The following is a 24,274-nucleotide window of genomic DNA, read 5'->3' as shown; positions in this document are numbered from 1 at the left end:
CAGCGGAGAGGGGTTAGAGGAAAGGACATTGGTCCACAGCCCTTGTGGTGCATGTCTCTGGGAGTCAAAGGGCAAATGCAACACCTTTGGGCCCAGTGAGGTGTAACCAAGTGAGAAAAGGTTAACAGAGGCCCTGGACCCAGACTGTACTTGGCAGGACTCCAGGAAATTAGTCACGTGAAGGCAGGGCCCAAGGACCTGGCCCTTGCCCCCAGCAGGCTCCGAGCCTGCAGGAGCTGAGCCCTCAAGTGAGGGGGACTTCCTGGCATGCCCACATGCCTCTTGGCTCTGCCTCAGCGAGGCTGCTGGGGCTGGGGGAGCAGCTCCCCCTGGGTCAAGCTTCCTCTTGCTGGCTGGGAGCCTCCCTAATCCCAGGGTGTGTGCTGGGGGCTTGCCAGGACTCTCCACTCCCTTGCCTCTCCCCGTGCCTCCTGCCATTCCTAGGATTTTGTAGCTTTGGGTCCTCCTTCCCCAAAGAGGTCCTCGATATGCGTGAGTCCTCTCATCACTGACCTCAGGGGTCTTTATCTGCTTGCCCTTGCTCGGGGCCAAGTGTGGACAGCGGGTGGCACAAGAGAGAGCAGAAGAGAGAATGGAGAGGGAGGAATAGAAAGGAGGAAGAGGAGAGTGCTGGTTAAAGGCATGGCCTCTAGGCCACTCCCACCTAGAAGTGGAGGCTGTTCCCTCTCCTGTGAAATTTGGGCGAGTCCATGATTAGCTGTGGTCAACAGGATGAGGCAGAGGGGCATGGGGACCTCCCAGGCTGGCTCTTGACCTGTATGCAGCTTCCACTTGCACCATCGAATGTGCTGTCTTCTGTTCCAGCTCCATGCTGAGATGCCCGTGGTGCACGGGAGGTCGCTCCATGCTGAGATGCCCGTGGTGCGTGGGGAGGTCACTCTATGCTGAGATGCCCGTGGTGCGTGGGGAGGTCGCTCCATGCTGAGATGCCCGTGGTGCGTGGGGAGGTCACTCTATGCTGAGATGCCCGTGGTGCGTGGGGAGGTCGCTCTATGCTGAGATGCCCGTGGTGCGTGGGGAGGTCACTCCATGCTGAGATGCCCGTGGTGCGCGGGGAGGTCGCTCCATGCTGAGATGCCCGTGGTGCGTGGGGAGGTCGCTCCATGCTGAGATGCCCGTGGTGCGTGGGGAGGTCGCTCCATGCTGAGATGCCCGTGGTGCGTGGGGAGGTCACTCTATGCTGAGATGCCCGTGGTGCGTGAGGAGGTCGCTCCATGCTGAGATGCCCATGGTGCGTGGGGAGGTCACTCTATGCTGAGATGCCCGTGGTGCATGAGGAGGTCCTATGAGGGGAGGTGGAGATGCTCTGACTGACAGTCTCAGCTGATAGCAGACACCCACCGCGGCCTGGACATGAGCCTGGAAGACTGGCCAGCCCGGGCCAGTCCCCGGTGACTGCAGACACAGCTAGACTAGGGGAGGCAGAAGGACCACCCAACTCGCCCCACAGACTCATGACACAGATGATAATGGTTTTAAGACACCAATTTTGGGGGGCCTGGTAATAGATAAATGAGGCAGGGTGTGTAGCCATGTTTTCACTTTCATAGCATCCCATCCTCTAGGGGGCCCCCTGCCCCACTTCAGGTAGCTCACAGCTTCCCTCCTTCCCACCCTTTCCACCTCCATTCTTGTTCAGGTTGGCTCTTGCCCCAGTCTTCCAGGAATTTGTCTCTGGGACTGAAGGTGTTTGGGCTGAGTCACCTTTCCCTGAATCACCCCGAGAGTCCAGGGCTGCATGATTCTCCCTTCTCAAGGCTGGCGGCTCAGCCCTCTTCTGTATCACCTGGCAATAATGATCTCCTCTCCCCCTTCCTCCCTTCTTCCATCTGCTGACATGATCCCAGTTCGTTTCTACTGTTTCCGTCAGAGAACGTGGCTGACACGGCAACTGGCATCGGGAGAATGTCATAGGCCATGTGCCCCAGGAAATAAGGGCCTTGGAAACAAGTGATCAGCTGAGAAGGGAAAGGGTCCAGCATCGCCCGGACTTGCTTGTATATTCTAGGGGATTGGCAGCCCTGTTCCCGAGAGTGAGCTGCTGATCCGTCTGTTGTGTGCAGTATCTGAGACCACAGAAGATGCAGGACTGAAGGGTGGCGTGTTGCTCCTGACAGCATTGGAAGCTCTGGAGAGAGGGCAGAGGCTGAAGTCTCGGAGGCTCCCCCTGCCCCAGCCACAGGATGGCGCACAGGGGCCATGTGCAGCTCCGCTCAAAGTATCTCAGGTTCCGGGGCAGAATCCTGGAAAACCCAACTCGGAGCTGAGTCTGCAGGTGGCTGCAGGGCGGTGCTGCTGAGTCTGCAGTTACCACCACAAAAGGAGGGCCTGAAGGCATTGCCGGGAGACTATGGAGGACTCACGGAGCTCTGACACCCCTCACCTGGAGGAGGTGGCTTCCCCCCACCCCCCACTCTGCCTGCACCACCTTTGCCTGGGGCGGCCAATGCATGGCAGTGGAGTCAGTAATCGCCCTTGCTCCTCCCCAGGGTCAAACCCACTGGGGTCTGGGGATTGAAATTCTGAGAGGAGTGTAGGAGGAGAGTGTCTCCCCGAAGAAAATGCAGGAATGCATTGGCTTCTATCACAAAAATCCTGGGAATGTTCCTGAGAAGGGATTTTGGAGATGCTCGGCCTAGGACTGGCCCTCGGGAAGATGACCCGACCTTTGTCCTGTGCAGCTGAGTGCTGAACACTGGTCAGCTCTGGATAAAGCCTGATGTCACCGAGCTGATGGCGGGGCGTCTGCACTGAACACCTTCCAGCTTGGTGGGGGCACGGGAACCAGCTGTCCTCATTAAAAGTGACCTGGAGTGAGATGGATTCTTCTGCCTATACCTCCACGCGTGGGCTCCCTGAACACCCCCATCGCCATGGGCTCCCAAGAAGTATTGCTGCTGGCTGCAGGGCTCACTGCAATGCTGCGACAGGAGGTGACAGGCCAAGGCCAGCAGGTGACTGCTCTCCCCAGAGGCCCTGTCAGCTGGAAGCAGCTGGTTTCACATAACAGAGACCCCAGGCCCAGGTCCCCTGGATGCAGGAGGATTTGCGGCTGCCCTTTTGGAAGAGGTAGGCTGACCATGAGAACTGGCCAAAGGTGAGAAGGACGTGGAGAAGGTGTTGGAGGAGGGAAGTCAGACATACTAGCAGTAGCCTGGCCTGCAGGGCTGTAGCTTTCACCTGTACTTCCTCCTGTTTGGTGTCATCATCACAATCACGATGGTGATAAAATGTCTTCTTTCCTCTAGGCAGGTGGTAAAGGTACTATTTGGTGCACAGGTTGGAGAGTGCTGTGATAAGAACCATCAGAACAAGGGCAGGAATGTGACCTCCCAGGTGATCCTGGGAGGATCCAGTGGAGCGTTTCAGAATTCTGTGTCAAAAAAGAAGGCTGCGTGTTGACTGGGGTGGGGCTGTGCCTGTGTTTGGGGCCGCCCATGGGTGTAGCAAACCCGTTTTTTTTTTTTTTTTTTGTATTTGTCCTGCCTCCTCTCCTTCAGGGTCTGCTCCTTCCTCCTCGCAGCTCTGGGGACTGCATCTCGGAATCCTGCCGGCCACTCCTCCGCTGCAGGGGTGGACACGGGAACCAAGTGGGGCCTTTGGGATGTCTTCAGCCCTCCCACAGCCACTGGCCAGCCTGCCTGCTGTCTTCCTGCCCCCCTCGCTCACTCCTCCCTCTCCTGGGCTGAACCCACACCCGAAAGCCTGATCCAGGACTGGGCTAGGTGACCGGTGCAATCCTTAGATGCCTCTCTTGGTTCCCACTGCCCTGCTGGTCTTGAGGCAGGTTAAGGGGGGAGTCACAGGCCATCCCTGCAAGGAAAAGCAGAGAGGGCAATTTGGGAAGGTGACAGAGGACCCTGTGGGATGTCGAGTCACAGCCTTGCTGGGCACAATGACTGGCGTGCATAGTGAGCTGCTTTCCCAAGCACTGCCACCCCTGGCTCTCAGATATGCTGCTGAAAGGGGTGACGGGCAGTGGGGGGCTTGGGACTCCGCCGAGGTGTCCTAGCTCCCATCCCCATCCCCAGGCCCAGGCCCAGGCCCCTCCAGCATGAAAGGCTAGGGAACGCACTGCCATGGGGTTTGCCAGGCCCTTGTCTCTTGGGAAGCCACCCCTCCCAGGGAAAAGCAGGGCTGAGGGCTGTTCAGGCTCTGCCACCACCTGCTCTGTGACTTCGGGCAGGCCACCAATTCCTCTGAAAAAACGGGAGTCACTGTGGGCACCATCACGCCCGGGTACAGGACGCCCAGTGGCTCAGCTGCCCCAGCCAGGCTGCCCTGTCCTGGCCTCAGCACACCTCCCACAGCCACTGCAGGCAGCCCTGGACCTTCTCCTGCTGAGGCCTTACTGCCAATCCCTCTGGGAGACCAGACACAACAGGCAGCGGTCTGGGTGACTCCCAGGAGCCCAGGCCTCTATCCTGTCCTCCCTAGTGGCTGAGGCAGTAGGCTTGGCAGCAGGGACTCAGTGCCCTGGGAGGCAGGGCTCATCCCACAAGTTGCCATGGTAGCCCCTCCTCCTGCCCCTTACTCATTAGCCAGGCTGTACTGACGGGCTGCCCAGGCAGGGGGTGGCTCGCTGGACAAAGCTGGCCGTGCAGGCGCTCAGGCGTGCAGGGTAGCCAGCGCCCCGGCCAGGAATGGACAGCCTCCAGGACACAGTGGCCCTGGACCATGGGGGCTGCTGCCCTGCCCTCAGCAGGCTGGTTCCCAGAGGCTTTGGGACTGAGATGTGGACTCTCTTTGCCCTTTCTGGACCCCTGGTAAGGAGGAGGAGCTGGGGGGCAGGTAGGGAGTGGAGGAAGCTGAGAGGCTGAGGGTGTCTGCCTTGCAGGCAGGATCCAGAAATGTGCTCACATTTTCCCCAGAAACTGCCCATGTTGACTGCCAGGTCCAGAGTCTGGGGACAGCAGGATGGCTCCTGAAAGCTGTCTCTGGACAATCCCCAGTGGCAGTGGGGCCTGACTTTGCTCAGCAGCAGGCAGCCCCCACACAGAAGGGGTGGGTGTGCCTCAGCTGGAAACCCACAAAAGCCTGAGTTGGAAGATGGCTCCAGGACAGATGGGACCCAGAGATGCATGAAGCCTGCAGCACCTTCGCAGGGGGAAGAAGGGGCCGGCTACCCATTTCATTTCCAAAGGGGAAATTGTTTTAAATACATTTATTTTTTCTGATCATGAAGAGGAATAGGCTGGGCGTGGTGCCTCACGCCTGTTATCTCAGCACTTTGGGAGGCCGAACAGGGAGGATCACCTGAGGTCAGGAGTTGGAGACCAGCCCGGCCAACATGGAGAACCCCCCGACTCTACTAAAAATACAAAAATTAACCAGGCATGGTGGCGGGCGCCTGTAATTCCAGCTACTTGGGAGAGAGAGGCAGAGAATCGCTTGAACCCGGGACGGGTAGGTTGCAGTGAGCCGAGATCGCGCCACTGCACTCCAGCCTGGGCAACAAGGGCGAAACTCCGTCTCAAAATAAACAAAACAAAACAAAACAAAACCAAAAAGGAGTAATGGAATTGCACTTCCTGTAAAACTTTTAGAAAAAAAATGAAAGTTATAAAGAAGAAAGAAATTTAACTCAAATCCTAGTACTTGGAAATAGCCATTACTAAGATTTTGGTGTATTTAATTCCCCTCCTTTTTTGGGGGTGTGCGGCCTGACCAAATTATTGTTATAATAGGAACTGCAATAGCAGTATCAGACACTTGGGTCAAGCTCAGGGCGCCAGGCACTGCGCTGCGCCAGGCACTGACCCTTCTGGGTAGGGACGTGGAGGCCAGGCGTGACTGCAGCTGCAGAACGCAGAATGGGAGCTGGGCTAGGTCATCCGACCTCCAGCCCTGGCTTCCCCAGGCGTAGGTGACCTCTCGGGGCACTGGTGCAGGGCCCTCAAAGCTGGAGAGGCCTGTCTTGCAGGGCTCGGCTGTGTGGGCACCTGTGGCCCCGAGTCTGACCTGGCCGCTGTCCTCCAGTTCCTGTTCCAGGTGCTGACTTTTATGATCTACATTGTGAGCACTGTGTTCTGCGGGCACCTGGGCAAGGTGGAGCTGGCATCGGTGACCCTCGCGGTGGCCGTGAGTACCCAGCTTGGCCCAGAGCAGGGACGTTCTCTCCCCAGGCTTCTCCACCGGGTTCCCGGGTGGGCCCGTCTTGGGTGGCTGGTCAGGGATGGGAAGACACAGCCCACGTGGCTGGACGGCTGCCTTCACAGGTGGAACCTGAGGGCCGGAGATGGAGGCGGTCTGGCCCTGGGGCACACAGCACATGAGGCTGCTGAGCAGAGCCACCTCTGCCACCGCTGCCTGCTGGGCAGCATTTCCTGACCCTGGCTCAGCCCAGATGCAGGGGCCTCTCTTCAGGCCTCACCTGACAAGCTCTTGTTTCCTCCTGTGTGTGGCACCAGTTTGTCAATGTCTGCGGAGTTTCTGTAGGAGTTGGTTTGTCTTCGGCATGTGACACCTTGATGTCTCAGGTGGGTGGCCTCCTGGAGCTGGGCAGGAAGCCAGGCAAGGGCAGAGCCAATTTCACAGGTGCCATGGAGATGGCAGGTGGGAGGGGCGCAGCCAGGTGATCTGGGAGCAATGGGCCCTGGGGTCAGCTGCCCCTGCCCTACCTCCAAGGACCACAGGCTGTCAGGGAAACAGACCCTCCCCTTTGAAAGAGTCTGGGCCAGGAGAAAGGGGTGGAGATGGTGGAGACAGTTCTCTGAGCTCTTGCCCCCAGAGGAGGTCACCAAGTAGAGAAAGACAACCGGTTCCCCAGCCTCAATCCTAAGTTCGGCTGCCTACATGCAGGCATGTGTCGAAGGCCAAGGGGACACAGAAGGAACCTCCCTGCTTGCAGGGGCCTGCAGTCCAGCAGGGGCTGCCCAGGTGGCCATGGGGTCACAAAGCGGCAAGGCCTCACCTCTCCCTGGGGGTTTTAGCTTCACGGTGGACCTGGGCTTTGTCCTGGCTCCACTTAACCTGCCGCTGACATGTGATGAAGCCCCATGTGCCTTCGTCCTCCTTGGAGCTTTGGAAGAACAGTGGAGACAGTGGTAGGCCCAGGCTCAGGAAGGCCGCTGTGCCATTACAGGCTGCGGGCGCCAGGCTGTGGTCACCAGAGGCCGCAGGGTCCGCCACACACCGCTGGCGCCGCTGACAGCCCGCTCCCCGCGCGGGATTTAGGAATGTCCCGGCCAGTGGAAACGGCTGACGCGGGGCGGGCTGTTTTGCAGAGCTTCGGCAGCCCCAACAAGAAGCACGTGGGCGTGATCCTGCAGCGCGGCGCGCTGGTCCTGCTCCTCTGCTGCCTCCCTTGCTGGGCGCTCTTCCTCAACACCCAGCACATCCTGCTGCTCTTCCGGCAGGACCCGGACGTGTCCAGGTGCGCTGGGCTCCGGCTGGGGAGGTGGGGCTTGCTAGAGACCCAGAGGCTCCTGGGAAACCCGGGCCGCCGAGGGAAACCCTGAAGATGCCCAGCCCTCACACCCCATGCTTCTCTAGGCCACGAGTGCTCACAGTGCACGGTGCCTGTGGGTACCTTCCAGGCTTTGGTTTGGGGATTCTCCCCATGGCTGCGGCTCCAGCAGTGACCAGCAGGGACAGAGGCGGACAAACGCCCAGTTTTAATTTAGAAGGCAAGGCAAGAAACAATTTGGGATTTGCATTTTATTTGCATTTGTGTGCCCGGACACAGTTGGAGCTTTACAGATGCTTTCGAAGAAATGAAGTGTGTGCATTTTCCCATATTCTGAAAAGGAGAAAGATGACAACCACTTTTTGATGAATTATAGATTATTATGATTATTAATATTATTACTTGAGACAGAGTCTCGCTCTGTCGCCCAGGCTGGAGTGCAGTGGTGCAATCTTGGCTCACTGCAACCTCTGCCTCCCAGGTTCAAGTGATTCTCCTGCTTCAGCCTCCTGAGTAGCTGGGACTACAGGCACGTGCCACCACACCAGGCTAATTTTTGTATTTTTAGTAGAAACGGGGTTTCACCATGTTAGCCAGGATGGTCTTGATCTCCTGACCTCGTGATCCACCCGCCTCAGCCTCCCAAAGTGCTGGGATTACAGGCATGAGCCACCGCACCCGGCCTATAGTTTATTATTAAATTTATTTTATAATAAATCCCTCTCATAGGGATGCCTTGTTCATTTATATTATGTACATTTCATTTGGTTATTCCTTTTTAAGATATAACCTTTTTTTCTTACGAACCACGTTACTCTGAATTTAAGTTCCCTCGTCCTGAGGCCTGGGTGTTTGGGTGCTTCGGCTGCCCCTCCTGGCACCTGCTTACCATCTGGAAGCAGCAGCCTCTGATGCTGAGGTTTCACAGTCCTGGCTGAGACCCTGGGACAGCGGCCAAGACCCAGTCCTGGAGGACACAGGGGAGAGGGCCCTGCCTCCCCGGGCCACAGCCTGGTCAGCTCCGGAGCTTCTCCCTCTCTTGCAGGTTGACCCAGGACTATGTAATGATTTTCATTCCAGGACTTCCGGTAGGTGCCCCTGTTTGCTGAGCGTGGAATCACATTCCCCTAAATTCTGGCTTTTTGCTTTCCCACTCTATCTGCTTCGGAAGATCCCTATCCTGCTGTGACTTCCTGCTGGGCCATGAGGGTGACTGACAAAAGTTCCCGTTGCAGTTGGTGCAAATTGAATTTAAAAAAAATAGTATAACATGTTTTTCTGATTTGAAAATGTTTATTGGAGAAAATACGAAAAGCATGAGGCAGAGAAAATTCAAATCACCTATAATTCTACCACCCAGAGAGAACATATGTTACTATCTCTCTCCAGGATTTGATTTTTTTTGAGATGGAGTCTTGCTCTGTCGCCCAGGCTGGAGTGCAGTGGCACAATCTTGGCTCACTGCAACCTCCGCCTCCTGGGTTCAAGCCATTCTCCTGCCTCAGCCTCTGGAGTAGCTGGGATTACAGGCATGCACCACCACGCCTGGCTAATTTTTGTATTTTTTAGTAGAGATGGAGTTTCACCATGTTGGCCAGGCTAGTCTTGAACTCCTGACCTCAAGTGATCTGCCACCTCGGCCTCCCAAAGTGCTGAGATTACAGATGTGAGCCACCGTGCCCGGCCCTCCAGGATTATTTCTATTCACGGGTGTGTGTATTCAAACACACACATAAACACAAATTGGAATGGGATCAGTATGTGTATATTGGGTTATAATACGCTTTTTCCCTTTAAAATATGTCATTAGTCTCTTTATAGGACTAAATAACCTTCCACAATATTAATTCCAAAGGTTATCTGGTACCCATAGTTAGGCCATAACTTATTAACCAATCTCTATTTATAATACGAACTATTATAAATAAGATTTGTGGTAAATATTCTTAAAGAAAAATCTTTGTGAATCATCTTACAGATGGTTTTCAAGGAAACTGTCAATTACAGAAATGCATTACTGGAAGTGGATGGCTCAGTGAATGGCTCTTGAGACATATTGCCAAACTACCAATTTCTACTCCCACCAGCAAAAACTTCCATTAGCATAGACTATTATTATTAAAAGATTTCTTCCAATTAGAAATAGTATTAACATGCATTTCTTTTTTCCTTTCTTTCTTTTTTTTTTTTTTTTTTTTTTTTTTGAGACGGAGTTTTGCTCTGTCATCCAGGCTGGAGTGCAGTGGTACGATCTCCGCTCACTGCAACCTCTGCCTCCCAGATTCAAGCAATTCTGCCTCAGCCTCCCGAGTAGCTGGGATTACAGGCACCCACCATCATGCCCAGCTAATTTTTGTATTTTTAGTAGAGACAGGGTTTCACCATATTGGTCAGGCTGGTCTCGAACTCCTGACCTCAGGTGATCCACTCGCTTCCACCTCCCAAAGTGCTGGGATTACAGGCGTGAGCCACCACGCCTGGCCTGCATTTCTTTTACTGATAATGAAGTTGAACATTTTCTCATGTACTTATTATGTGAATAGCTCTTCGCTTATTTTAGTGGGTTAATCTTTTTCTAAGTATTGTACTTCTTATTAAATAATATCTTAATCCTTTGTCTCAAATATTTTCCAATTTGTCATTTGCCTTTTATTCTGCTTATGTTTCTGACTTAAAGAATTTTGAGCTGGGCGCAGTGGCTCACGCCTGTAATCCCAGCACTTTGGGAGGCTGAGGCGGGCAGATCACCTGAGGTTGGGAGTTTGAGACCAGCCTGACCAACATGGAGAAACCCTTTCTCTACTAAAAATACAAAATTAGCCGGGTGTGGTGGCGCATGCCTGAAATCCCAGTTACTCGGGAGGCTGAGGCAGGAGGATCGCTTGAACCCAGGACGCGGAGGTTGCAGTGAGCTGAGATCCCACCATTGCACTCCAGCCTCACAAGAGCGAAACTCCATCTCAAAAAAAAAAAAAAAAAAAAGATTTGTGAATGTGTATGTAAGTCCTATTCCTTATGTCTTTAACGAGCTTAAAAGACTTAACCCAGCCGGGCACGGTGGCTCACACCTGTAATCCTAGCACTTTGGGAGGCTGAGGCGGGCAGATCACCTGAGGTCAGGAGTTCGAGACCAGCCCGGCCAACATGGTGAAACCCCGTCTCTACTAAAAATACAAAAATTAGCTGGGCATGATGGCGGGTGCCTGTAATCTCAGCTACTCGGGAGGCTGAGTCAGGAGAATTGCTTGAACCCGGGAGGCGGAGGTTGCAGTGAGCCGAGATTGTGTCACTGCACGTCAGCCTGGGCAACAAGAGCGAAACTCTGTCTCAAAAAAAAAAAGACTTAACCCACTGCAAGATTATATACACATTTGCTTATACTTTTTTGGACCCTTCCAGGGTTTCTATTTTTACATTTAAGGTATTAATCCAACTAAAATTTTTTTGAACACCATTTATTACATATTCTCTCCTTTCTGTATTAATTTGTTAATTAATCAACAGTGCATCTATCTAGGTCAGTGATTGTATGTCCAGTGACCCGGGGATCTGTATGTCTCTTCTGCAGCCCAGTGCTTCACTGTTTGACTTGCAGCTTAGTGATGCCTGTTACGACTGGCAGTTCTGTGTGCTAGACAGCCCTACCAGGCTCAGCTCACTTTCTGACAGTGTAGCCTCCATGGCACCAGGGGGAAAGTTTTGGGCAAGGGAGCTGGGCAGGGAAGAGGTCAGGGTGAAGGTAGGGTGCCCCAACAGCGTGCAGTCCCAGCAGACCCAGCCACACCCACCTCTCTGCCAGGCCAGTGCCATGACCTTTTTGGGGCCTAGCTGGTTACAGATTTTTTTCTGGTTTACGGAAACCCCCTTATAGGGCTGCTCTTCTCCTCTGAGTCTTCCACATAATCCATACTTTGGCTTTTCAGACCGAGGTGATGGCATCTTGTCAACCAGGATTTTTGGGGCTGGGTCGGGGGGAAATGCCCTGTAAAGATGTCACTGTGGTGTCTTCTTTGTCAAGCCAAAGTCCTTCCATAAAATGCAGCTGCAAAAGTTAATTGCCAATAATAGTGACTAATAACACGAACATAGTTATGTTAGTGGCTAACACTTGGAATGCTTAAATGTCCCATGTATCATTTGGTAAGCACTTTGCAATATTAACTTTGCAATATTTATGTATGTAAAATATTAAGTGTATATTAAGTACACACACACACACACACTATTATTATCCCCATTACAGATGAGGAGACAAACTCAGGGAGATTAAGTAACTTGCCCAAGATCACACATCTCAGAAGAGGCAGAGCCAGGAATTAAACCCGGTCTATTCCAGCTCTGTACTCTTAATCAGTACACTATGCTGAAAATAAGTGGAGAGCTACAGGAAGGAATGGGACAAGGGCCCTGGGCTAGGTTTCAGTTGATGCCTATTCTATTCCCCTTAAGAGAGGAGAGAAAGGGTAGGTACAGTGCCCCCCAACACACACACTGCCACGCACACTCCCCTATGGTCCTCCCCAGCCAGAGAAGGGCCTGCCACCCCCGTAGGGTCTTGAACCTGCTTAGCATAGGCTGCCCACGGCCAGCATGTCTCAGTACCTGCCATTCCCTCGTCCGAGGTCACACCTTCAAATCCTGTCTCTAAGGCCAGAACCAAAGTGGGCCCTTCTGTGAACAGGCCCTTGGGTCACTTCTCACCTTCCTAAGCTGATGGAAGCCTGGCTTAGCAGCCAGAAGGCCTACCAGGCACTGTGCACTATGAGCATGTGTGCAAAGAGTACTCTCTCAGAGCCAAAGCATGCCTGCTCATCTCCCCTGTGGCAGAAGGGAGCCCTGAGGGGAACTCTTCCATAGGCTGGGCCCGAGCATGAGTCCAGGTGGCTGGGTAGGCTTTGGCCGCACCTGAGAGGTCCCAGACATACTTTGATGAAGTAATTTCCCCAATCTGGGATACTATGTCCTGGAAAGGAATGTCTGTTAATGCTCATTTGGTGAGTTTTGGTCATTATTGTTGATTTGTTTGGGTTTGCTTTTCATACAGGTGATTTTTCTTTACAATCTGCTGGCAAAATATTTGCAAAATCAGGTACAGGTCTTTGGTGTGTGGGGAGGCCCTTCTCCCAGCACACTGCCCTATTCCAGTGGGAGGGGGGCCTGGGGCTTTCCCCTTCTCTCCACCATCTGTGAACCAGCTCTTGAAAGGGGTCACTTCCAACCCACCTGCCACATCCTGACCTCCCGCACAGAGGCAGGTGAGAGGCTGTGCGTCCCAGCCTCTTCCAACTCCTCAACAGGGATGGCTGAAGGGGCAGGAGGAGGAGTCCCCATTCCAAACCCCGGGTTTGTCCATCCTCCATCCATCTCACTCACACCTTAGCAGGGCCAGTTTTCATTTATTTCAGAAGATCACCTGGCCCCAAGTCCTCAGTGGTGTGGTGGGCAACTGTGTCAACGGTGTGGCCAACTATGCCCTGGTTTCTGTGCTGAACCTGGGGGTCAGGTGAGCCCGGGGGCTGGTGGGGCCTGGTCAGGGGACACTGCCCACTGAGCTCTCCACCCCTGGTGGAGACAGATCAGTCACCATCCTGGCCCTGCCTGTGCCGTCCTGAAGTGGAGGGTTATGGGGAGTTGGAGGGGCCTGATGGTCCCTTGGGGACCTCAGTTTGACGCTTGATTGGGTGAGAGGACAGCCACTCCCCGCTCCTGCCCAAGCCCACCAGGAGAGGTGAAGTGGGCACTGGCAAGGTGGCCCCCAGGACACTGTAGTCACGGCTGCCTTGGTAGAGCCACCATGGCCAGAGGTGCCTGTGGGCCCTGGTTGAGTCTGATCCCAGGATGGGGGAAGAGCAGAGCCATGCCTGCCCCACACGGGCTGGCCGCCAGAGCCACCTCTCTCTCAGGCAGGGCGGTGGCAGAGAGTTGGCATCAGTCGCAGCCCTGTTCTCCCTCCTTACCCAGGGGCTCCGCCTATGCCAACATCATCTCCCAGTTTGCACAGACCGTCTTCCTCCTTCTCTACATTGTGCTGAAGAAGCTGCACCTGGAGACGTGGGCAGGTGGGAGGCCTGGCCTGCTCTGGGAGGCTGAGCAGGCCAGCGGTGGTGCTGCCCCAGCCTTGGGGCAGGGTGGTCAGCAGGCAGAGGGTGCAGTGGAGCCTGTTGGAGGAGGTGCAGGACCCTGCACGGCCCCCTCCTTCCCCTTTGCTTCCCCAGCCCCAAGGGCCCAGGGTCCCTCCACCCAAGGTGTCACGATGCAGAGCCCTGCTGGGTCCATCACAGAAGCCTGGCCCAGGGAGCTTTCTTGCCCAGCCTCTGCTCTCAGGATGGCGGTGAGAGCAGTGACACCCGTGGAATACCAGGCGTCAGCAGTGCGTGGGGTGCCTGACATTCCTGAATTCATTTAAACCTCACCCCACCTCATTAGCCCCATTTTACAAAGAGGAGATTATGACAGACGGAGGTTAAGTAATTTGCTGAAACAGCAGGCGTGTAGGGGCCTGCCTGTCCTTTTCTGCCTCTTGAGAGCCAATCCCATACAAGGACCTTCTCCTGCCAGGCATTTCAGGAACAGCTCTGCAGGCCCCTGGGGTCTCATGTGGAGCAGGGCCCTGGCTGAGCCCCTTCCAAGCTTGCCCAGTGCACCTGTGGTGTGTTTCCCTTCAGCATCCTTGATCTCATGCCGCCTCTGAAAACTCCCCAGGGAGGCAGGGCAGCTATAAGGCCTGGGGTTTTCAGATGGAAATGGAGCCTGCAGAGTGGTGGGTGGTGGAGTGGGGACCAACACCCATGCCCTGAGCCCTGGGGCCACACCGTGGACTGGCCAGGTGAGCCTGGTGCCCTGTTCCTGCATCCTCCTCCTCCGTAGGCCCCAACACCAGCTCTAGACCAGCTGCATTCCCTCTGCAAAATGCCCAGTGCCTGGGCCTGCTAAGCCCCAGAGCAGGAAGAGCCAAAGGGGTTTAGGGGCCTCCTGGCAGTGGGGAGCAGGAATGAGGTGGGCAAGCAGGGCAGGCTGTCAGCTCATGGGGCCTCTGTTTCCAGGTTGGTCCAGCCAGTGCCTGCAGGACTGGGGCCCCTTCTTCTCCCTGGCTGTCCCCAGCATGCTCATGATCTGTGTTGAGTGGTGGGCCTATGAGATCGGGAGCTTCCTCATGGGTACGTGGAAGAGCATGGGGGGCGCAATGGCGTGTGGGCGGCTCACCCAGCCCAGAAGCCCCCTCCCCAGGATGGCGGCTCACCCATCCCAGAAGCCCCCTCCCCAGGATGGCAGCTCACCAGCCCCCTTCCAGCTTCACTGGCCAGGCCCTCAGGCTTGGACCCAGAGAGCACCACTGCCCAGCGGGGCTGATCCGTCTGTTGCTGGTCTGCCTCCCCAGTAGGCTGTGAGCATCCAGGAGGCAGACTTGGGCCTTTTGTGCCTGAATCCCAGCATGGGCCAGGCAGAGCAGGTGCCTGTGGGAGGTGGCTGAGGCACGGAGGAGTGAGAGATTCAGCTGGTTTGCGGGTGTGAGCAGAGGTCCGGGCTTGCCAGTGTGAGGCTCCCACCTGCTGCCTTGTGTGTGCTCATTAGAGCACTCGGTGAAGTGAGGACTCCAGGCAGCCTGAATGTGAGAACCCCTGCCCTGCCCCGCATTTGCAGATGAGAAAACAGGGCCCCAAGAACACAGGAACTCCACAAATAGAAAATCAGTGGGAGGGCCAAGAACCGAACTCGAGTTGCCAGACCCTGGTCCCGTTCTCTGTCCCCTCCCTCACACTGCCACCCTGAGTTCATCTGGAAAGACAGACCACACAGGGAAGCCTGCAGGGGCCTCCGGGGCACTGGGCAGAATTTTCCTAACAGGCTGAAGGCCAGGCAGGAATGTCTTTTTGTTGTCATTGTTACCAATCTGCCCTTCAAAATCAGCCGGGCTCAGTGGCTCATGCCTGTAATCCCTGCACTTTGAAAGGCCGAGGTGGGTGGATCACTTGAGGCCAGGAGTTCGAGACCAGCCTGGCCAACATGGCAAAACTCTGTTTCTACAAAAAAATACAAAAATTAGCTGGGTGTGGTGGCACCACCTGTAGTCCCAGCTACTTGGGGGCCTGAGCTGGGAGGATCACCTAAGCCAGGAGGTGGAGGCTGCAGTGAGCTATAATTGCGCCACTGCACTCCAGCTCAAGCGACAGAGTGAGACCCTGTCTCAAGGAAGAAAAAAAAAAAAAGCCCCTGAGTCCCCAAAGCAAAGCAGCGTCCTGTCGGCGCAGGGTCTGGGTGTCTGGGGCTGCGGGCCGGGCTCACGGCAGGCCTCTTCTCTAGGGCTGCTCAGCGTGGTGGATCTCTCTGCCCAGGCTGTCATCTACGAGGTGGCCACTGTGACCTACATGGTAAGGCTCCTGCAGGGGTGCCTTCCCCACATCCCCCACCTGATGGCTGGAGGTGTCATAGGAGGGGGGCAGGCTGTCACCTGAAGCTATCTCTGTCTCCCGAAGGACCCTCCCCGGGCCTCTCGTGCCCACCAGGTCCAGACCCTGCTCAGCTTACGCCAGGACTCACACACAGGTGCCCACAACCTGACGACCAAGGGTGATATTTCACTCACAGATGTTGGAATTTTAAAAATTAATTAGTATTATTTTAAAATTGGGAGATTTCACATCACAATCTTATTTTTGGATTTTCTTTAAAAATGCACATTCCAGGCTGGGCGCAGTGGCTCACGTGTGTAATCCCAGTACTTTGGGAGGCTGAGGAGGGCAGATCACAAAGCCAGGAGTTCAAGACCAACCTGGGCAATATGGTGAAACCCCATCTCTACTAAAAATATAAAAAGTTAGCCAGGTATGGTGGCACAAGCCTGTAGTCCCAGCCACTTGGGAGGCTGAGGCAGAAGAATCACTTGAACCCGGGAGGCGGAGGTTGCAGTGAGCCGAGATCGTGCCACTGCACTCAAGCCTAGGCAACAGAGTAAGACTCTGTCTCAAAAAAAAAAAAAAAAAAAAAAAAAGCACATTCCATTGAGCAGCAGGCCCACATTCCTGCACACTGCAGTCGGCCAGAGCTGGGTGACAGCGTCCCCAGCAGGGCCATGGGCTCTCCTCCACCACAGCCCCCACCTCCCCTCTACTCCCCACAGAGACACAGCCATCATCTTGCTTATGCAGCCCATGTCACTCGGGTACGCATCTGCATGTTATCCCTGACCCCAGCTTTAAGCAAAGGAGTCACAAAAATCTACATTACAAAATCAATTTAGAGATTCTTATTTTTACAAGTGGTTTCTGCTGAAATCTCTTTTTTCTTACAGGGAGCTTTTCTGGGACTAAGACCACAGTCACCTCTTTAAAATCTGTTTACTCATTTGATTTGGACAACACAGTGATTTCGGTTGCAAGGCCCGCCTGCCTGTGCTGCCTCTGATGGCGCAGGTGGTGGTGGGACTGGCTGTGTCACTGGGGGTACCCCCACCCTTCTCCCAGCCCCAGCCCTCCCTGCCTCATTGTCAGCAGCAAGAATGTGACGTGCCTCTTACGCTGCATGCCTGAGATCTGCTCTGCCTTCCCGCTCATGTCCCTCTTGGCCCAGGCTGGCTCAGGACTCCAGGGGTTGGAGGGTGGGCCCACTGACAGTGCTTTCTTATCTTTGATCCCAGATTCCCTTGGGGCTCAGCCTCGGGGTCTGTGTCCGAGTGGGGATGGCTCTGGGAGCTGCGGATACTGTGCAGGCCAAGCGCTCGGCCGTCTCGGGCGTGCTCAGCATAGGTAGGTGGAGTCCTCTCCTGGTGGGCCTTCAAACGTTGGCCTGAGTCACCAGCCTGGGCCACAGGAAGGCTGGCATGCTGGAGGCAGGGCTGGCCTCGGGAGCTGCCAGGTTTATCTTCCAAGCCTGCTGGACCTGCCGTCTGACCCAGGTCAGCCTCTGCTGATAAGCTGACAGCTGCCCCTCCCTGAGCAGCAAGCGTCCCTCCCACCACTTTCTCCCCATCCCCACTCACTCCTTCCCTGCTGCTGTGATTCTGGGACTCTTCTGGAGACAGCTGGCTTCTACCACTTACCTTAGAGCAAACCCTGACTCTTTGACGGCCCTTCCTGCCCAGCACTCTCCTTCCAGCTGTCCAGAGTCCTTCTGCAGGCCTGGCCCTCCCAGCACCCCCATGAGCTTGGCAGCTGCCAACCCACTCTGGAGAAGGAGCCACTCATGTTCTCTGACATCATGGCTGTGCTTTCTGAGACTGGAAGGCTCAGACCGGCTTCCCTGTAGAAAGCAGTGGTTCTTAGGCTGTAGCCTGCGCTGGAATCCCCTGGAGGGCTGGTCACAGATTGCTGGGCCTCACCAGCAGGCTTTGGTTCAGCAGGTCGGAGGCAGGGTCTGAGAATCTGTTTCTAACAAGTTCCCACGTGATGCTAATGCTGCTGGGCCAGCGTGCCGCCCACTCTGAGAACCACTGGAGTGGAAGCATTTTCCACACTGCCCTTCCTACAAGACGGTCTAGCCCAAATGAGCGCCTCAGATGCGGGGGACATGAAGGCCTGTGACAAAAGGCACCTGGTTGCAGAGGGCTGGGCTGACTTGCACTGACGTAGGGGCCAGCCCTTTGCTGATCTGAGCAAGGGTGCTTCCTGGCTTGGGGTCTGTCATTGCTGCACCTTTTGTCTCTTCCAGTTGGCATTTCCCTGGTCCTGGGCACCCTGATAAGCATCCTGAAAAATCAGCTGGGGCATATTTTTACCAATGATGAGTAGGTAATCAGTTTTCTGTGCTGACTCTTGGAAAATGTCAAAGTGGCTCCCAGTGTGTCCTCAGATTTATCACATTCCTGGCTCAGTGCTGGGCCCAAAGGAAGCAGGAAGAGCCCAGGCTTGGCTCTCACTGAGAGGAAGCCAACCTCTGTCTATCCACCCCAGGCCTTTAGTGCCTGTCCATAGACAAGAGGCTAATTGAAGGGCAGTCCAAAATTGTGGGGGCTCTTCTGAAGTTTTAGGTGTGACCCACAGACACAGAAAACTCTGGGCTAGCAGTGCCAGTTACATTTGTGTGGGGCAACTACCTCTATTCCAAAGCTTTTTCTTGTGGGGGTGGGGTGTGGAATAGAAGGGATATAAATGGGTCTCAAAGGATACATCTGTGTCTTAATGCTTTCTCATTTCTTCTGCAGAGATGTCATTGCCCTGGTGAGCCAGGTCTTGCCGGTTTATAGTGTCTTTCACGTGTTTGAGGCCATCTGTGTAAGTACCACTTTGATCCAAAGCCTGACTCCCCGGGACATGATTTATGTACTTGTGCCCTCCCCAAGACCTCGCAGGGCTGTGAGGATGAACTTGTTAATACACGTGAAGGGCTAACTCTATAGTAAGTGCCCAAAGTATTTGCTGATAATAGTTCCATTCTTATTTCAAACAGTGACTTCCCTCTTCTGCAATTTACACGAGCTCAAAAGTGAATGCAGATTAGCAAAGAACTGAAAAATTGCAGCAGTGTAAAGCCACAAATCTTTTTCTTCCGGATTCCTCATGAGCTGGGACCATGACATTGACCTGTGCCCCAGGCTGGCCAGGAGCTGAATGGCAACCATATCCTGTTGCCAGCACAGAGGGACGTTTCTACAAGGGAACAAGCCCACCCAGAACACAGAAGGAACTGGACTTTCTGCTCCTTTGATCACTAAAGACAGGTGTCATTTAACACAGATTTGAATTATGTGATTTTTTTTTTTTTTTTTGAGACAGGGTCTCGCTTTGTCACCCAGGCTGGAGTGCAGCAGTGCGATCATGGCTCACTGCAGCCTCAACCTCCTGAGCTCAAGTGATCCTCTCACCTCAGCCTCCTGAGTAGCTGGGACTACAGGTGCATGCCACCACATCCAGCTAATTTTTAAATTTTTGTATTTTTTGTAGAGACAGGGTCACACTATGGTAGGTGGAATCCTCTCCTGGTGGGCCTTCCAACGTTGGCCTGAGTCACTAGCCTGGGCCAGAGGAAGGCTGGCACGGTGGAGGCATGGCTGGCCTCGGGAGCTGCCAGGTTTATCTTCCAAGCCCTGGCTGGCCTTGAACTCCTGGGCTCAAGTGATCCTCCCATATCAGCCTCCCAAAGTGCTGGGACAATAGGCATGAACTACTGTGCCCAGCTATGATTTTTTAAAAACACAAGAAAACAACAAAACCCAAAACACTAAACTCTTGCTTAATAAGCAGAATTTGAACTCGTAGCTCTCCTACTTTGCATCTGGAGTTACGTGAATTCTTCAGGAACACACCCCTTGCATACATTCCCATAGCTCTGCAGAAGGATATGCCCTTACTTAGCAATACTGGCGCATTCCAGCCCTTTCTCTACCTGGGGAAAAAACACTTGCATAATAATTACCAACTCATTACAAATCTACTGAAAGAAATCATATTTACGGAGGATATTTCCAAAGGCCTCTGTGTACTCCATCCAGTTCGCTAACTATTCTAGGATTTATTTTTGAATATAGCCGGGCATTCAGAAAGCGACAAGCTCGGGCCACATGCTCTTAGCCTCAGCAGAAATGCCTTCTCTGGGCTGTGTTCTGGCATCATATTTGTGGCCTTTATCAAGGAACATTAAATGAAACTACTTTATGGAGCCCATTATTGCTTTTGTCATAGGATACTATTTTTTTTTTTTTTTGAGACAGAGTCTCATTCTGTCGCCCAGGCTGGAGTGCAGTGGTGTGATCTTGGTTCACTGCAACCTCCACCTCCTGGGTTCAAGTGATTCTCATGCCTCAGCCTCCTGAGTAGCTGGGATTACAGGCATGCACCCCCATGCCTGGCTAATTTTTGTATTTTTAGTAGAGACGGGGTTTCACCATGTTGGCCAGGCTAGTCTCAAACTCCTGACCTCAGGTGACCCACCCACCTCGGCTTCCCAAAAAGTGCTGGGATGACAGGTGTGAGCCACCGCACCTGGCCTGGATGCTGTTAAAAGACACTATTCATACTTTTTCTCTAGTGTCTGGGTGAGACCACACCTGAGAAATCATTCTTGAAATTGAAAGCTAGGAATAGCTTTGCTTTTTTTTTTTTTTTTTGAGACAGGTCTCACTCTGTCACCCAGGCTGGAGTGCAGTGGTGCCATCTCAGCTCACTGCAGCCTCGACCACCTGGGCCCAAGCAACCCTCCTACCTCAGCCTCCTGAGTAGCAGGGACTACAGGTGTGCACTACCATGCCTGGCTAATTTTCTTTTTAAAGTTTTGTAGAGATGGAATCTTGCCATGTTGTCCAGGCTAGTCTTGAGCTCCTGGGCTTAAGCAGTCCTCCTGCCTTGGCCTCCCAAAGTGCTAGGATTACAGGCATGAGCCATGGCACCTGGCCCAGCATTTCTTAAGAAATTAAGTATGCCTCCCCTTCCAGGGGGCAGTAGTTCTCTAGTCACTTGGCTACCAAGAAACTCCGAGTCAGGTTTACAGAGAACAGTTACCAGAGCCTGAGGGCTTGTGTATGTGCAGCCCATCATTTTTCCTCCTGGCTAGTCGGTTTTTTCTTAATTTACATTTTCCATGAGCCTTATTTTTATATTTTGTAAACTTTTAGTGAGTTATAATTTATATATGATAAAATTCATACATAAGTATACAACTCAGTGATTTTAAATGAATTTAGAGTTACGTAACCATCACCACCATCTAGTTTTACATCACCCCCCAGAATTTCCTGGAGACTGTTTCGTAGTTAATCCCTGCTCCCATCTCCTGCCCTGGGCAATCCACTGCATTGCTTTCTGTCTGTATGAAAAATTTCATATAAGTAGGGTCTTATGATATGCAGTCCTGTGCCTGGCTGCTTCTCCTTAGCATACTGTTTTTGAGGTTCATCAATGCTGCAGCATGCGTCACTGCTTCATTCCTTTTATTACCGAGTAGTTCCATTGTATGGAAATACTGCCTTTGTTTATCCATTCATCAGTGGATGGACATTTGGGTTGTTTCTAGTTTTTGCTATCATCAATAATGCTGTTGAGAATGTTCACATGGAAGTCTTTGTGTGGATTTGTTTTCATTTCTTTTAGTAGAGTTCTGGGAGTTGAACTGTTGGGTCAAATGATAATTTTATTTTTAGCTTTTTAAGAAACTGCCAGCCAGGTGCAGTAGAGCTCATGCCAGCATACCAGTGCTGGTAATCCCAGCACTTTGGGAGGCTGAGGTGGGAGGATCACTTCAACCAAGGAGTTTGAGACCAGCCTGGGCAACATAAGGGAGACCCTATCTCTACAAAAGTTTTTAAAAATTAGCTGGGGGCGGGGGTGGGGGGGGAGGCGGGGTTGGCACACACCTATAGTCTTCGCTACTTGGGAGGCTGAGGCAGGAGGATTGCTTGAGCCCAACAGTCCAAGGCTATAGTCAGCTATGATTATACCACTGCACTCCAGCCTGGGCAACAGAGTGAGACCCCCATCTCTAAAAATAAAGTAAAATAAAAAATTTTAAAAAGTCACAGTGTAACCCAAATTCACCTAAATTTTCTATTATTTTGTGGGAGTTTTATAGTTTTGCATGTTGCTTTTAGGTCTGTGGTTTTAACTTTTGTAAAACAGGATATCTAAATTCATTATTTTGTATGTGGATGTCCAGTTGTTCCAGTACCATTTCTTGGAAAAAAAAACTAGGCTTTCTCCAGTTGCCTTTGCTCCTTTGTCAAAATCAGTTGACTGTATTTGTATGGGTCTATTTCTGGGCTCTCTGTTCCATTCCAGTGATCTTTTTTGTCTATTCTTTCACCAATAGAATCATTCCTAGGTATCCTTGGGCAATTGGTTCCAGGACCCCGCAAGGTACCAAAATCCACAGATGCTCAAGTTCCTGACATAAAACGGCAGAGAATTTGCGTATAACCTATGCCCATCCTCCTATGAGTTTAAATCATCTCTAGATTACTTATAATACCTAATACAATGTAAAAGCTATGTAAACAGTTGCTATGCTGTTTATTTTTTTATTGTTGTATTATTGTTTTTCAAATATTTTTGATCCATGGCTGGTTGCATCCACAGATGCAGAAGCTGTGGGTATGGAGGGCTGGCTATATACTTAACACTGCTGACCTGTACACTTAAAAACATTTAAGACAGCACATTTTATGTGTATTTTATCAAAATTAAAAGAATTTTTTTTAATCAACCCTGACATAAAGTATTGATACAAGGCTGGGTGCAGTGGCTCATGCCTGTAATCCCCGGACTTTGGGAGGCTGAGGGAAAGGAGGTCCTCACTTGAGGTCAGGAGTTCAAGACCAGCCTGGCCAACATGGCGAAACCTGTCTCTACAAAAAATACAAAAATTAGCCAAGCATGGTGGCACATGTCTGTAATCCCAGCTACTCCAGTGGCTGAGCATGAGAATTGCTTGAAGCCGGGAGGTGGAGGTTGCAGTAAGCCAATATTGCGCCACTGTACTCCAGCTTGGATGACAGAGCAAGACTCTGTCTCAAAAAAATAAATAATAAAAAAAGTACTGATACGAGAAGTAACTGAGCTAACATGTATGAAAGTGTCTGAAACACAGTAGCCATTTAATAGACATTAGGGTTGACTATAATGCAACAGACAAGACCTTGTGGACAACTTTACCATGCTGTCTTGATCACTGCAGCTTTATAGTAATTCTTGAAATTGGGTAGTATCACTCCTCCAACATCGCTTTTCTTTGTAAATGTTGTGTTTTGAGTCTTTTCCCTTTCTACATAAGCTTTAGAATCAGTTTGTCAATATCTACAAAACAAGCTGCTGGATGGCTTTTCCTTTCTTGTTGCAGCCATCCCAGTGGGGATATGCTACTATGTCACTGTGGTCTCAGTGTGCATTTCTCTAATGACGAGCCCCTTTTTGTGTGTTTATCATTCATTCATATGTAGCCTTCAGTGAAATTTCTATTTTAGTCTTTTGCCCATTTTAAAAATTAAGTAGGCTAGGTGTGATGACTCAAGTCTATAAAACCATCACTTTGGGAGGCTAAAGAAAGAGGTTGGCTTGAGCCCAGGAGGTCAAGACCAGCCTTGGTGACATGGCAAGATACCATCTCTACAAAACATTAAAAAAAAAAAAAAAAAAAAGCCGGGCATAGTGGTGCATATCTGTAGTCCCAGCTACTAGGGAGGCTGAGGTGGGAGGATAGCTTGTGCCCAGAAGTTCAAGGCTGCAGTGAGCTATGACTGCACCACTGCACTCTGGGCTGGGTGACAGAGCAAGACCCTGTCTCAATCTACAAAATAAATAAAACAAATTTTAAAAATATGAAAATATAATATTTGGTAGCTGGTTGTATTTGCTTGCTAAGTGCTTTGGTTTGAATGTGTCCTCCGAAGTTCATATGTTCATGTAACAGTGTTGAGAGATAGAACTTTTTTTGGTTGTCTTTTTGTTTTTTTGAGACAAAGTCTCATGATGTCACCCAGGCTGGTCTTGAACTCCTGGCCTCAAGCAACCCTCCTGCCTCAGTCTCCCAAAGTGTGCCCTGTCGAGGTGGGACCTTTAAGAGAAGGATTAATGTCATTATCTTTTTCCTTTGAGACGGAGTCTTGCTCTGTCTCCCAGGCTGGAGTGTAGTAGCACGATCTCGGCTCACTGCAAGCTCCACCTCCTGGGTTCATGCCATTCTCCTGCCTCAGCCTCCCGAGTAGCTGGGACTACAGGCATGCACCACCTACACCTGGCTAATTTTTTTTTTTTTTTTTTTTTTTAGTAGAGACGGGGTTTCACTGTGTTAGCCAGGATGGTCTCGAACTCCTGACCTCGTCATCCACCTGCCTCAGCCTCCCAGAGTGCTGGGATTACAGGCGTGAGCCACCGCACCTGGCCTTAATGTCATTATCTTAAGAGCGGGTTAGTTATTTCAAGAGTC

The 24,274-nt window shown here is 52.3% G+C and overlaps 2 protein-coding genes across 3 annotated transcripts in view; one reads left to right on the top strand and one right to left on the bottom strand.

Annotated features, from left to right (window-relative positions):
* The first annotated feature begins 4,578 nt into the window (after positions 1 to 4,578).
* The window catches only part of SLC47A2 (solute carrier family 47 member 2), a 39,045-nt gene continuing 19,349 nt past the window's right edge, over positions 4,579 to 24,274 (top strand). The window contains exons 1-13 of one of the 2 annotated variants that reach the window (XM_511338.8): positions 4,579 to 4,787; positions 6,001 to 6,102; positions 6,432 to 6,500; positions 7,248 to 7,396; positions 8,475 to 8,517; positions 12,474 to 12,518; positions 12,727 to 12,932; positions 13,391 to 13,488; positions 14,473 to 14,586; positions 15,731 to 15,798; positions 17,064 to 17,172; positions 18,074 to 18,149; positions 18,567 to 18,636. In XM_511338.8, the coding sequence (XP_511338.3) occupies positions 4,665 to 4,787; positions 6,001 to 6,102; positions 6,432 to 6,500; positions 7,248 to 7,396; positions 8,475 to 8,517; positions 12,474 to 12,518; positions 12,727 to 12,932; positions 13,391 to 13,488; positions 14,473 to 14,586; positions 15,731 to 15,798; positions 17,064 to 17,172; positions 18,074 to 18,149; positions 18,567 to 18,636 (1,272 nt within the window). In that variant the 5' untranslated portion in view covers positions 4,579 to 4,664. The remainder of the gene's footprint in view (positions 4,788 to 6,000; positions 6,103 to 6,431; positions 6,501 to 7,247; positions 7,397 to 8,474; positions 8,518 to 12,473; positions 12,519 to 12,726; positions 12,933 to 13,390; positions 13,489 to 14,472; positions 14,587 to 15,730; positions 15,799 to 17,063; positions 17,173 to 18,073; positions 18,150 to 18,566; positions 18,637 to 24,274) is intronic. The other variant, XM_003315572.6, reaches the window with a different exon arrangement.
* The window catches only part of ALDH3A2 (aldehyde dehydrogenase 3 family member A2), a 61,675-nt gene continuing 48,277 nt past the window's right edge, over positions 10,877 to 24,274 (bottom strand). The window contains exon 12 of the transcript XR_010153252.1: positions 10,877 to 11,471. The gene's annotated coding sequence lies outside the window, so the exon portion shown is untranslated. The remainder of the gene's footprint in view (positions 11,472 to 24,274) is intronic.

Source organism: Pan troglodytes, chromosome 19, assembly GCF_028858775.2.
Source record: "Pan troglodytes isolate AG18354 chromosome 19, NHGRI_mPanTro3-v2.0_pri, whole genome shotgun sequence".
Lineage (NCBI taxonomy): Eukaryota > Metazoa > Chordata > Mammalia > Primates > Hominidae > Pan > Pan troglodytes.
This window is presented reverse-complemented; position numbering and strand designations above follow the sequence as displayed.